General features: G+C 35.5%; 1 protein-coding gene across 1 annotated transcript; it reads left to right on the forward strand.

Annotated features, from left to right (window-relative positions):
* The first annotated feature begins 548 nt into the window (after positions 1 to 548).
* On the forward strand, positions 549 to 13,916 carry LOC148624676 (NFX1-type zinc finger-containing protein 1-like). The gene is made up of 4 exons (XM_088567511.1): positions 549 to 688; positions 3,991 to 4,055; positions 6,602 to 11,913; positions 12,297 to 13,916. The coding sequence occupies exons 2-4, from the start codon at positions 4,030 to 4,032 to the stop codon at positions 12,497 to 12,499; spliced, it is 5,541 nt and encodes a 1,846-aa protein (XP_088423637.1). The 5' UTR covers positions 549 to 688; positions 3,991 to 4,029; the 3' UTR covers positions 12,500 to 13,916.
* The last annotated feature ends 847 nt before the right edge of the window (positions 13,917 to 14,763 follow it).

The following is a 14,763-nucleotide window of genomic DNA, read 5'->3' on the forward strand; positions in this document are numbered from 1 at the left end:
GGCGTAATTACAACCCTTCCCCTTTTAAAACTGGCTACTGTGAAAATATACATGTTTGATCCAAACGATGATATTCATTTTCGGAATGTTACAAGCAAATACTTGCAAAATGATGTGATTGCGGTTCTCTTAAACCCGGGGAGGGGGTTACTTTTTTTAAGGTTAATTTTTTGGAATATTCTTCTAGAGTGGGTGCAATGTAGATATCTTTTAGCGAGAAATTAAAGTTTCAATATAAAACCGCCTAAATCTACACCTGACAACCCATGCTTTGCAAATTTTAGGGGACACGCCCTCCACGCCCCGCCCCTGAATAGTAGGAAAAGAATTAAATGCTCTGACTTCAGATTGAAGTTTATAATTGGTCATATAAACTATGGTAATTTTAGCTTTATATTTGAGTATGGTTATCCAGGCTTGGGCTTACAATCCCAGGTAGTTGTTTTTCTTTTATAAGTCTAATAATAGTCCCCCAATAATACGTTCTTTCTATTTTTTTCGATTGAAAAAAACCGGAAGTTTTAGTAAATTGTTGAGGCTTTTGGGAAGTTCAAGTTCTATTTATAGAAACGAAAGTAGAAATTCTTTCCTCGTTTTCTGAAAATTATATAACGTTGTCTGAGTTTGCACAATAAATATTTGGCAATGTTCGAATCGATTAATACTAAAGGATTTTTTTCTAGAAAAAGTAAGTATAGTATTTTACTTATTAGTATATTAACCATGGTACAATAGAAATGTAGATTGTCGTAGTTAAATCGAATGTAAACACTGTCAGTGTCACATATTTTCTGTTGCGATGGATTTTATAATTGTACCTTTTTGACTGTCTGATAAAAAGCGATCTCGTGGTATTTATTATATTAATATATGTGTTTAATTATAAAATCATATGTTTTGCTGACGTGGACTGAAGATCAATGAGGTCCATGTGAACTTAAATGTTATCACTGGGTATCGTTTGTAGTCCATCCATCGTCTGTCATCTGTCATTAACAAGTTCTTCATAAACACCATGGTAGTTATTAACTCATTATACAGTGAAACCTTGCTAAACCGAATCAATTTTGGATTAATTTTGTTCGGTTTGCACAGAGCCCAAATATATTGAATTTTGGATATGGAGGAGTTCAGTTAAGATGTCTGAAATAGACAGGTTAATGGAGTAATGACGGTTCTGTTTAGACAGCTTTCACTGTAAACTACCAACGTCACAGGACTGTCATACTCACGGTACTAATTACATTACGTTTTCTGTACCGTTTTTTTACATTACTCTGTTTACATTACATTTACATTACTTTTTCAGTAAGTTGAGTTTTACATTAAATTTCAGTACTATTTTTTTTTTCATTAATTTTTCAGCAATGTGTTTTACAGTGTATCATTTCGGTACTTCATTTTCAGTATTAATACAATAATACATTGATAAAAAGAAATGATTTGTGCAAGAAAAAAAGGAAAAGCGGGTGATAGCCTACAGCCTTTTAAAAAATTTCTGGATCATAACGCCTTGTATAAATTTCTTTATTCGTCCCAGGTCCCTTATATCGATTTAGCGGTTTGGTCATACCTTTCAGGTAGGAGAGGTCTCCTTAATTGCTCATTTCTGTTGGTTGCTCAAATATTTTGATGGCGAAGGTTGATTTTTTCCCTTTTCTGCGACCGCGCAAAAATTGCAGTCATATAAAAGTATATGGCGCTGTAGTCGTCTTCCGCCTCGTCGTCGTCCATAGCAGGGGATTCAGAATGTCAGGTTAAGGGGACGTTAATAGAATAAAAAAAATTTGGAGGAACAATTCATGAAAATCAAGATTTATAGCAAAAAAAATTCCTAATTTTAAGGGAGGGCATACGATCGGCATTACCGTCTCCTTGGCTCATTGTCTGCACAGAAAATTTGTTTTCGTGTAATAACTTAATATTGGTTGTTTGTTCTTTATAAAGTTTTACGACAAGGTTTCAAACGACGTAAGGAAGATGGGTATTGAATTCAAGGGTTATGGCCTCGAGTGCTTTTTGAAAATTAGGCGCCAAAAAGTGCCACACCAAGCATTTCATAGAATTTATCTGTTGTACATGTAACTCAAGTGGAAGTATGTGGATATTTATAATATTGTTACACAATAGTGTATACCACTAAGGTCATTCTGAGATTGATTTTGGGTCTTTAGATTTGAATTGTTTACGAGTGAGGGTCTAAAAGGGGACAGAAACACACATTTTCATGAAGTCTGGACAACGAGTTCACTATAAGGAACGGATCCTTGGAACAAAACCACAAGGCGTCATGCAACCAAAGGAAGGCGGGGATTTAATTCATCCATATTAGTAATTGTGGGATAAAAGAGGTCTGAAACAAGCATTTTCCAGATGTCTATATGGAAGTTTAATAAGTAAAATAGAATGGACCTCTATAAAATTATGCCAAGAAGTGCCATTCATAGGATAGGTAGGTAGGATTGCATTGAATTACAAGGTTTTGAAAAGAGACAATTAGGAATTAGTGACCAAAAAAAAAGAGAGCCACGTTGATTCTGGTTAAATTCTGATCCTGTGTCTAATGTCTACTTCAGATCTGTTTCAAGCTTGCATGGTGTGTCCATACTTGGCCTATCTGTTAAGGGTTCCATCTCAGCGGTGATATCGAGCTGTGCCGTGGGAAGCATTTTATATAATTGGTCCGTTCAAGGATCGGGCCATTTATCTTTAGTTGATATTTTAGACATTTTATTTTGGACATTGTTGTTAAAGCCATTTTAATTGGTTGATTTGAAAGGTATTCAACTCCGAGATCAAGAAAATTGACCAGGAAATTCGTATGGTAGATGCAATTTGTCAAGCAAGTGCTAAGACATAATTAAGTAAAGGCATACACTTTTAATAACTGTACGCTAAAAATTGATCATCAGGATTTCCTGAAATAGTTGCTCAACGACAATTAGTTTATTTCATACCACTTTTTTTCTGACTTATCCAAAGGGTATGGTAAGGTTGACCTTCCAATGTTTTTAAAAAGCCAATACTTTTTTGTCGTTGTTTTTCGTGTCGGCGAAAACAATGCATCCTACTTTCGTTTTACTAAGTAGCCCGTATAGGATATGTTACTCAGTGGTGTCACGAGAATGGATCCCAATCTAAGTTTAGTAAAAAAGGTATGAATCTCCACGAAATTTGTACTATAAGGTTTCACTCACGCCATTCAAGGAAGGTTTTCATTGATTTAAATGGGTACTAACCAACGGTAGAAGAGGGTTGAAAATGAACATTTACTTCATCTGTGTTTCAAGTTCCAATTTCTTTCGTCTAATTGTAGAATTGACCACTGTCATTCTGGTCAGAAACTTGTACCTTGCGAAGTATTTTATTTATATTAATAAATTTATGTCAGAAGAGTATAAAGAGGGCACTTCCAGAAAATATAAAAAGTCATGAAACGACACAAGATTTAGATATTTATTATTACTTTCAATTGGATTCAAAAATATAATGTAAATCTAAACTCGAACCACTCTCGAATTCAACCACATGAATTGCTAAAAAAAGAAGTTTCTAGGGGCTGAAAATAAAGGTTTTGAATCTCGAAAAGTACTTATAATGTAGTTGGTATCCAATATGTTTATGACATGTACGACTGTAAATTTCTGGGCTGCACAGACATCGGGATTGAGTGGTTATTTTGTTCGATACTTTGCATGAATATCAAATGCATGGACTGAGTATTTAAATCTATTTTAGTACTAAAGTAAACATGAGTTTATTTTCCTGGGAGTATTTGAAGTCATTATATACACGTCACAAATTCATGGCCTCCATTAAAATACAATAAAGCCTGAAATGATGACATATTCTAGCAGTGTACTCCAACTCTTATTTCTACATAGTGAATGCCCCCCCATTTTATTGCTCCCAATTTTTTGGAAAGCGCATGTCGTGCATCAGATATTTCTTATACTACATGCACATCTATCATGTATGTTTTCATTTCAGATGACACCATGATGATGTAGAACACAGAGAAAACGAATTATGGCCGAGGGCTTTGATATCTATAAGTGAGTTACACACTGTTTAAATACTCAAATTAGAAATTATGGAGGAAAAAAACCTGAATTTACACGAAGAGTACATAAGCCACAATTACGAAATCATGCATGAATTATATTCCTTTTACATGCTTGTTGATTAAGTACGGATATGTGAACTCAATTCATCTACTAAAGTATATCAGTGACTGCGGACATACGGGATTGTCCCGAACCCCGCCTAACCTAGCTGTTTTATAAATTTTTAAATGTAGTATCATTACAGATAAAAAGAAAATGACAAGAGCGTATCCAGAGATTTTGAAAAAGGGAGGGGTTCCAGGCTATTATTTGCTAAATCACCCCAAAACAAACAAACAAACAAACAACTACAAAATGTTTCAAAGAAGGCCTCTGGATCTGTTACTGAGCAATGATACATTTTAATGATATTAAATTATTATTATAAGTTTAGGTTGCACTTTTTATAGTAGTTGAAGACATGCTGTAAATATAAAAGAAATGAACGCATATGCACTTCAATTATGTTAATAGCAAGGAATAAATCAACGTACTCTTGTACTGAATGCATTTATATCGTTCGTTTAAATTTTTATGCCGCAAATAATCGTCCAATTGCAAAAATTGGGCCGGATAAAAGGAAAATATGGTGAACGAATTCAAACGTATCTAAACATAAGCTTATTGTTGTAAATGGTTAATATTGAACTCTTTTATTTATTATTAAATTCACCATTCTGATTACGAGGGTCTTTACGAAAAGAAAAAACACACCCTATTCATTATGCATCGTAGCAGTGCGCCAGTTTGCCTAATATTCATGTTCGAGGTCGGTTTACATGGAACGCCTAGATAAATGAACACAAAGCTCTCCGACATACTGTGTAATTGAACAACAAACTACTGGTTGGCCTTTCCCAATTTCTAATTTTTTTTAAGTCGTATGGCCTTTCCCAATTTATAATTTTTTAAGTCGAAATTCAATTTATCGACCTCCATGGTCGAAATTGTCTGTCAAATCATTCAAACTAAAGCCGCCACGATCATTGAAATACATCATCTCCTTTCATACATGTCCCTCTCAACTAGCTACATTCTTCAGTTGATAAGTTATCGCATAGACATCTATGTGGCATTTAAAGTGCTTAGTTTCTTAGGCATCTAGGTCCAGATACATGTACATTAATATAAGCGCCAAAGTCTTAGAATATAATTGAAGCAATTATGCCTGGTGCAGTTACTAGTCATGCCCTTTTAGGGCCCTGGGATACCCGCAGCTCTATTATCTTCATAAATGGCTAAATTAGTCCAATAGAATGATTATTGCAAAAAGCAATATCACCAGCCCACAGACTGACGCCATCCCCAGAAGTGCATTAATTATTGAAATTTCTATGCTATCGTCTGAGCAATGTTTCATTTTTATTTTTCATCTCCGGGCTTCCGATGTCACGAGGCCGTAACCGTAATAAAGATACACGATACAGTGAGTGGTACATCGGGATAGTTTCGGGGGATTATACTACCCTTTTGTACAACATTTGGTCAAACCAAAGAGTGGCAAATGATAGCATGGAACCCTTTTCTCAAAGTCTCTTGATCGGATCCAATGCCGTTTTTTTTTTTTTTTTTTTTTTTTTTTTTTTTAATATTTTGATCCGCCAGGGCCTGCGCATGCATGACATATCAGAAGACAGCTTCAACATTCATCTTTATATTTCATTTCTATTATCAATGAACATTTATAGCCTCGCAGGGTTTTCATTTTTAGCTTAGCATTAAATAGTTTAAAAATAAATAGACAACTTGAATATATCGACAGTGAACGACTTGTTGCATAGAAACAAACAGGTACTGATAAGAGGTTAGAGATCAACTGTTTTAATTGGATCTTTGTTAATACAAATGTACAGTCCTAATTAATCAGCATATTTAGTTCACAGTAAAAGTTGTTGATTGGGTTTGTTTATTGGCGCAAATAACATAGAACTAAATTGGATATATTAGAAATACCTGTAAAATTGACCTAACTATCTGTATTTGATCCTAAATTGGGGTATGCCAATGGGACTTTTTTACTGCGGTAGTGTCAATTAATTGCAGATGCTATCAGGCTTTACGAATCAAAAGGCTCTGGCGACTGTAAATATCAATAATTCTGATCTTCGATCTAAATTGATAAAAATCGAACCCGTGTTAATCCCGGTAAGCAGCTGTACATACACACCAATGTAAACATAATTATACTATGTAAAACAGTTTCTTCTAAGTTTGTAAATATTGGACTTCCGACGGACGTATTATTATGGCACATCGCGTCTACTTCATACAGTTTATGTCGTATGACAACTGAAAACCATTTGAGATATTTTATCATCTTAGTTCTAAAAATATGAAATGGAAGCTTTCTTTTGTTCTCCTTTTTCCCAAAATTTTTGTGCAGAATTTTTACTCTTTATTAATAAAAAAAATACCCAATATGTTTTCAAAACACATTAATCACTTACGTAATTATTTTTGATAAATGTATAGTATAACTCGGTATAATTTTTCAGAAAACTCGGAAGAGGAAGAGGTCGTGGAAGAGGGGATAAAAGGCAGAATGAGAACCTTGACGAAGTTCCATGGAAACGTCTCATGGGATATAAAAAGTTAGAGGAACTACAAGAAAAGGATGCAAACGCCATTGTTTTAACATTTGACAAATACAAAACGGCATTTCAAAAAGCGGTTGATGAAACAAACTACAGCAGCAATAATTGGAGGAAATATATTCTTTTGTTGCGGTGCATGGCTAAATGCTGTGAATGTGAATCGTTGCGTCAACAAATTATTGATATATTTACAGTGGTCGAAAGATCTAGTTTCTTTGACGAAGTCGAAGGATTTATACTAAGTATTGTAAATATTAGAACACCAAGACAACAACTTCAATTTCAACAACCTCTTAGAGATATCTTTACTATATTTTTAAAGATGAAAGTTATGTTACCTAAGTCAAGGATCAAAATCCAGGGACTTTTATCCTTTATTGACACGCCTATCAACGTGTTGAAGTCCGATACTACTATTCTTGACGATGACATGTGGGAAATGTACGAAAACCTCACAAGACGAGGAAATGAAAGACGACCAGTACGAAATGTACACCAAGAAAATAACCAGTACGATGATGAAGACGAACCAGATGGTGACTTTCGCGAGTTTCCACTTTTTCCTACCATGGAAGAAGTCCAATCTGCCAACCCCCCATTACTTCGTCGTAACAAGGTTTTTGGCGGGTACCGAAATCTTGAGCATTACCTTGACGTGCAGTATCGTCTGCTTCGAGAAGATTTTGTTGCCCCTTTACGAGATGGTATTAAAAATTATATAGAAGCAATACACTCCCATGGGCAGAACACAAACAAAAAACTAAATGAACTCAGAATTTATCGCGATGTTCAGATCATCAGTCCAATATGCAATTACCATGGGCTTTGTAGACGAGTTAGTTTTACCTACCCAGGGATGCACAAGATCCGATGGGAACAAAGCAAACATCTTATATACGGATCATTGGTTTGTCTATCTGCCGACAACTTCCAGACTGTTTGGTTTGCAACCGTTGCTAATCGAGATCTAAAAATCGTTCAAAAGGGACTTGTAGATTTGAAATTCGAAAAAGACTACGAGGAGATATCCCAAATTTCACCAGATACTGTGTTTGTTATGGCTGAAACAACTGCCTATTTTGAAGCCTACAAGCATGTTTTGACAGGTCTACAACATATGCAAGCTGGCGATTTTCCATTTGAAGATTACATTGTTAGGTGCTTGAGTGATGTAAAGGAACCAGCGTATTTGCAGCGAATCCCGAATATGACATACGATTTGCGCCCCCTTGTTGATGAAAACATTAAGCTTGATGATCGGAAAGTTGAAAATAATTATACATTTACTGACGCTTCTGAAGAAGCGATGAATATCAATGTTAAGGACCGAGCATCATGGCCTACATCTATCTGTGATCTATTACATTTAGACACATCGCAACTTAAAGCATTAGAAGCGGCATTGTCAAAAGAGTTCGTTGTTATTCAAGGCCCACCTGGGACAGGAAAGACTTATATCGGTCTTAAAATAGTAAGAGCGTTGCTTCATAATAGACACATATGGAGTATCAATCCAGACACGGGGACTGAAGAGAAACGACCAATGCTCGTTGTTTGCTATACTAACCATGCTCTCGACCAGTTTCTAGAAGGTGTCGTGCTGTGTTATAGTGGCAGTGTTTTACGCTTGGGCAGTCGGAGTTCAAGTGAGATATTGAAACCACTTAGTATTTACAACAAGCGAATGACAATGCGCGACAATAGACAGATACCTCTGGAAATACATTCGAGCAAAATGGATGTTAAACACAGCATTATCTCACTCCAAGTAGATGTAAACAAGATTGCTGATCGCATTGAAAAGGCAAAAAGAGAAATCCTTCATGAAGACGCTATTAAACATGTTATGGGGAATCTTTATGACCAGATAAAGTCTGGATATGAATCAATCATGTACGACTTTTATGGAGAAGACACCAAAAGGGAAATGCTAGCTAAGCAGTCAGCTGTTCTTGAATGGCTTGGATTTGGAGAATTTCTTGGCTTTGAACCAGATTTCGAAGGAGGGTCCGAAAAAGAATCAAAACCACCAGGTTCTGAAGAAAACCAAGAAGGGAACGAGGATCAAAGAAAGGAAAATGCTTACCGGGAAGAAGCTGAACGACGACCACAAGACTTCGTCAACGTACACGACGAAAATGACGTAGAAATTGCCCAAAGGCGTGGTGCAGTTGACGATTCGGACACTGATGATGAAACATTTGAAGATCGTCTTGAGAAAATCCTTCGTGAAAACATACCTTTAGTAGCTTTAGATGTATCAGAACTTGATTTGTTACTTCGGAGACCTAAGGAGGAAGGTATGAGATGGCAAAAACCTAAAAAGAAGAATAAAGCTCTGAAGAAAAAAATTAGACAGAAACTTTCGTCAAAAGATCGAATGACAGAGGAGGAAGTTGAGAATTTTCCATATTTTGTTTGGGATTTAGATCCAGACGAAAGATGGCGTATGTATCGCTATTGGGTAAAAGTCTACTGTGATGATCTACAAGAAAAGATCAAGGACAAAGAAATAGAGTACGAAAATATTTGTAAAAAGTACCATGAAATCATAATGCAAGAGGACAAGACAATTATGCAAAGTTCAACAATTATTGGCCTGACAACGACATGCGCAGCCAAATATCAATCTGTACTCCAAGAGATTGGACCACGAATTATCATCGTTGAAGAAGCAGCTGAGGTCCTCGAAGCACATGTGATCACTACGTTGAGCAGGCGCTGTGAACATTTAATTCTAATTGGAGATCACAAGCAACTGAAACCAAAACCAACTGTTTACAAGTTGGCTAAGGACTACAACTTAGATCTCTCCTTATTTGAACGGATGGCTAATAATAAAATTGAACCAAAATGTCTGTCACTACAACACAGGATGAGGCCAGAGATTTCTGACATGATGACAATCATTTATCCTGATCTTCTTGACCATGATGTTGTCAAAACCTACGACAGAGTAAGGGGTATATCAAAAGATGTTTATTTTATTGATCATGTTGAGCCAGAAACTCCCGAGAAAGATATTAGAAGCCATTCAAACAAACACGAAGCTGACTACATCGTACAACTATGTAGATACCTCTTGCTTCAGGGATATTCCCCGTCCCAAATTACAGTTCTAGCAACATACTCTGGTCAGCTTTACGAATTAAAATATAGAATGCCGAAAGCAGAATTTGAAGGAGTACGAGTGACAGTAGTTGATAACTACCAGGGCGAAGAAAATGATATTATTTTATTGTCCCTAGTGCGAAGCAACCCTGATGGCACTCTTGGATTCATCAAAGAAGAGAACAGAATATGTGTGGCCATGTCCCGTGCAAAGATAGGACTGTATGTGATTGGTAATTTTGAAATGTTGTCTGCAAAGAGTGAGATGTGGAGAAGATTTGTTGATTATGCACGTAAAAAGCGATTCATCGGCAAAAAACTTAGACTTATCTGTGAGAATCACCCTAATTCTCCGGAATCGACCATAGATGCTGAATATCCGTCTGATTTTGAACGTTCACCTGGTGGAGGATGCAAGAGACCTTGCGAATTTAGACTCAGATGTGGACATACATGCCCGATGGTTTGTCATCATACCGATTTAAAACATGAAGAGGTCATATGCACTAAGCCTTGCACTAAAACGTGTGTTCGAAACCACAAATGCACACGTAAATGCAATCAGAAATGCTCGAAATGTGAGGTCAAAGTTGAGAAGTGTCTTCCTAAATGCAGACACACTCAAATGGTGCCATGCTTTTATGATCCCATAGATTTTAAGTGTGAAGCTAAATGCGACAAAACACTTCCATGTGGGCACAAATGTGAAAAGCAATGTGGAGAAAAACATACCGAGGATTGTAATGTTCATGTCGAAAAACAAGGGCAATGTAGTCACACATCTAGTATACCTTGTCATAAGAAAAGAAAGGAACCGAACTTTTGTCCAGAAGTCTGTAAAGAAGTTTTGGAATGCGGTCATGGATGCAAAGGTTCATGTGGAGAATGTCTAAACGGAAGACTTCACAAGCGGTGTGAGGAGCCATGTAAGAAAGTACTTGTCTGTGAACACATTTGCAGGGAGAAATGCAACAACTGTCCTCCCTGTAAAGAAAAATGCAGCAACCGATGCATTCACAATTATTGTGGAAAACAGTGTGGTGAAGAGTGTGATTTCTGTGCTGAAGACTGCGAATGGAGATGTGAACACTTTAGATGCGATAAGATATGTAGTTCACCGTGCGACAGACCCAGATGTAGTCAACCATGCAAAAAGTTTTTACCAGACTGTGGTCATAAATGTATTGGTTTATGCGGTGAACCATGTCCTAAAATATGCAGAGTATGTGACCCAGAAAGTGAGGCGTTTACGTTATTTTTTGGAAATGAGGAAGATGAACATGCTAGGTTCGTTCAGTTAGAAGACTGTAGTCATATTTTAGAGGTAGAAGGTTTAGATAAATGGATGGACGAAGTAAATGACGAAAGAATTAGATTAAAAGAATGTCCAAAATGTAAAACTCCTATTCGTAAAAACTTGAGGTACGGGAACGTTATTAAGGAAATACTTCACAATATCGAAATAGTTAAGCAACGCATGATGGGTAGCAAGTCCAACATAGATGATCTAGAGAAGGATATTCAAAGAGGACTTTTTGAAATAGACATGGCTGATGCAAGGCAACTTAAACGCATACACAATGATTTGACAACAGGAGCAAAAGATGAAACTACCTTACGAACAATTGTAGAGCAGATCAAGATTCTAAAGTATATCAAAGATATCTCTGCAAAATTTGAAACAAATGAAGGACGATCAGGCCGATACGGCGAGATGTACAAAAAGATCTTGAGTGAGATTGAAGCAGTTCGGACATTCGCATTATTACATCGACGATACTTTACAAGGCAGGAAACACACGATATTCAGAATGAAATAGAGCGCTTAAGGTTGCTCCACAAATTTATGCGGTTTAAAGAACGGAGAGTTGTATTAGTAAAACCTCTTGATAGAAATCAAAGTCTCGATTTTATGGTGGCTGAACAAAATTTGACGGACGGAAGGAAACTGACCGTCAAGAAAAGACGAGAAGTTGAGAAGACTTTATCAACCTTGAAAGAAGTTATACCACTTACAGGCTTGGGAATATCAGAGGAAGAGCGGGTTGAAATCCTTGCTGCCATGGGTTTAACAAAAGGACACTGGTTTAAATGTAGTATGGGTATGTGCAAAATGCATTTGTCATTTTTTAAAATTAAAAATAAAAAATAAAAAAGAATGAATTTGAAACGTAGCTTATACTGAAAATTAGAAATATACTAAAATTGTATAAAAAATTGTATAAATAACCTACGTTTACTACATGTAATTTAACAATTGACAAAAAATTCGTTCATAAATTTTGTCAGGCTCTGCCTGTCAAACTGAACTCTCTAATTTCAAACCTGGATATACCTCCTGGTTAATCATGTTTGTATTTACATCATAATACCTCTAATTTGTTCATCATTTTCCTTGTGACATTTGCTTTAAAATGACATATGTAACGCCTGAACTTTGATGAGGACAATGATGCGTAAATTGAATACTTATTTTATTTTTTAGGACATATATATGCCATTGGTGATTGTGGTGGAGCCACAGAAGAAGCGAAGTGTCCTGAATGTAAGAGTGACATCGGTGGTACACAACATCGTTTAAGAGAGGATAACACTTTGGCAACGGAAATGGATGGAGCTGCGCATGCGGCATGGTCAACACAGGCGGACTTAGGCAATTATGACCCTTTTGAAGTTAGATTTCACTAAATTCTGAATGAGGTTTATAGTACAATTGTGAATATTCGAGTTATATTTAATTATGACACTTGCGTGTCGCTCGTCAGGTCTATATGATAATGTTGTAGTGTTTCATAATTTAGATGTGTGTTTTGATTAATTGTTTGTGGTTTATGTCTTTTGATGGTATATTTTTAAGTTAGATAGCCACTTCATGTACCAGTACTATCTAACCAAACTTAGGCGGACTTTTTACACAGGTTAATTTTACTTACAAGTCACTTTATATCATACATATATATATATCATACTTTATTCACATTTTTTAAGTAGAAAAATTAACCCCCCGACAAAACTCTATAAATCAAACACAGAAACTAGTTCCTCGTCAAGCATAATTGAGATCGGCTTAAAGTTTCGTATATTTTACAAAATAAACTCCCCTTTTTGGAACTAAATATTTCATGTTATTTTTTTTCAATTAAATATGTAATTAAGAGATGGAAAAAAGTTTAAATAATTTGGATTTTATAAGCGATTAACTCGATTGGTCGGGTACCCATTTTGAGGAAATCCTCCATAACTGCTGGATGGATTTAAATAAAACTTTCGGGGAATGATTATTTGGTAATGCCGTACACTCATATTATAAATAAATTCAAGTTTTTTGTTATTTCATAAACAAATATTGTTTTACTATAAATGGAAATTTTCTCATATATCTCCAAAACCGTAAAGTTTAGCCAAAGTTTGACTTTGGTAAAAGTATAAAAGTGCTCAGCATGATTAGATCTATTTATGGTCAAATTTTGGTTTTAATCTGTTAAGCCATGTTGGAGTTATTGTCCTTTTTAGCTCACCCTGTTAAAGGCATAGGGGTCAGACAGTAGTTTTTTTTTCATATATATCCAAAATCTTTAGGTTTAGCGAAGTTTTAATGGGATTTAGGTGTTCAGCATACTGAGATCTATCTGTATTAAAATTTTCGTTTTAATCTGATTAACCATTTTGGAGTTTTTGCCCTTTTTCAACGGTTTTTGCTAAAGATCTACGAAAGTCTCCGGGGATCGAAGTTGTCGAACGACTCCTTGTAAGATTATTGTCCTTGAAAGGTGAAAAATAACTTGCTGAAATGATCCTTATGTTAAGGCCTACAAAAGTTTGCTTAGATAAAAATTGTAGGACATTTCGTTGTTAGAGATATTGCCCTTGAAAGGCCAAATATTATGTTTTTTAGCATTTTCAGAAAGAAACGATGGAATGATCCTTATGATAATTTCTAACATTTCGTCTTTGATGCAAAATTGTCGGACAGCTCCTTTTTAGAGTTATTGCCCTTGAAAGACAAAGATTTAACCAGGTGAGCTATTCAGTTTCCCGGGAGCCTCTTGTTTTATTGAACATTTGCTTTTTGTGCTTTTCTTCTTGATAATAAAAATAAAACCTCTGTATTGCTTTGTTTACATTTCAAAGAAGTAGATTCGAAATTTTATTCAGCAATAGGCACAGTTTCATTCGGAACAATGTACCTGTCTCAAGATCTTTCAAGATTTGTATCGTGCGCAAATCGTCTGTACAATGGAAGGAACGGAAACGATCGTTACTGACTCTTAAAAGAAAACAAAAAATAAGTTTAAGTTATTTTAAAGAAAAGTAGCCACAGGTAATGTTAAAATCGATTAGGTAGTGTCTTTGAAATTTGTAAGAATTATGAAAAAAATGAGTCCATGAAAGTCTGTCGTGTTACTAACAGTCCCTAGACTTACGGATCGGGGAAGGCATTTTATTATTCCCTTGCATATTTTTCTATAGGTAAGTGTAATTTTACATGATACTAAACATTAACCACGCAACATAACACAAACAAACACAATAGACACACACAAACAACAAGAAAAAAAAACTCATCATTGTTCACCGATAAATATCGGCACCTGTACTTATGGTCATATCTGCACCTTGATTACAAGTCAAAACTCAACAGGCACTATTAATTAAGTCTGTACCAATCCCTGTTTGCCCACAATTAATTACACCAATTATGAATTAGTTGAATAAACAAAAAAGACAAAGGGTTTACTGACCACAAGATTCAATAGTCTGTTCCAAATATATAGGTATCATATTTGTATGTTTCTGTGTATATAGAAGATTTTGTTTTCACTATGTAGTTTCTTTTAAACTTTGGAATTAAGCATATTTTATTAAACATCTTAAAAGTATTTCACCGAAAGCATAGGGTATCTCGGGAAAATTGTACAAGTTTTATTTAAAAATCAGCATATTTTGTTAAA

This window comes from Perna viridis, chromosome 2 (assembly GCF_037379345.1).
Source record: "Perna viridis isolate PV_CMFRI_1.1 ecotype Kerala chromosome 2, ASM3737934v1, whole genome shotgun sequence".
NCBI lineage: Eukaryota > Metazoa > Mollusca > Bivalvia > Mytilida > Mytilidae > Perna > Perna viridis.

Bases quoted from the DNA above. Each gene is read 5' to 3' on its own strand.
- LOC148624676 (XM_088567511.1), top strand. From the start codon at position 4,030: ATGGCCGAGGGCTTTGATATCTATAA. The intron at 4,056-6,601 runs GTGAGTTACACA...ATAATTTTTCAG, and splicing joins GAGGGCTTTGATATCTATAA to AAAACTCGGAAGAGGAAGAG. The intron at 11,914-12,296 runs GTATGTGCAAAA...TTTATTTTTTAG, and splicing joins CTGGTTTAAATGTAGTATGG to GACATATATATGCCATTGGT.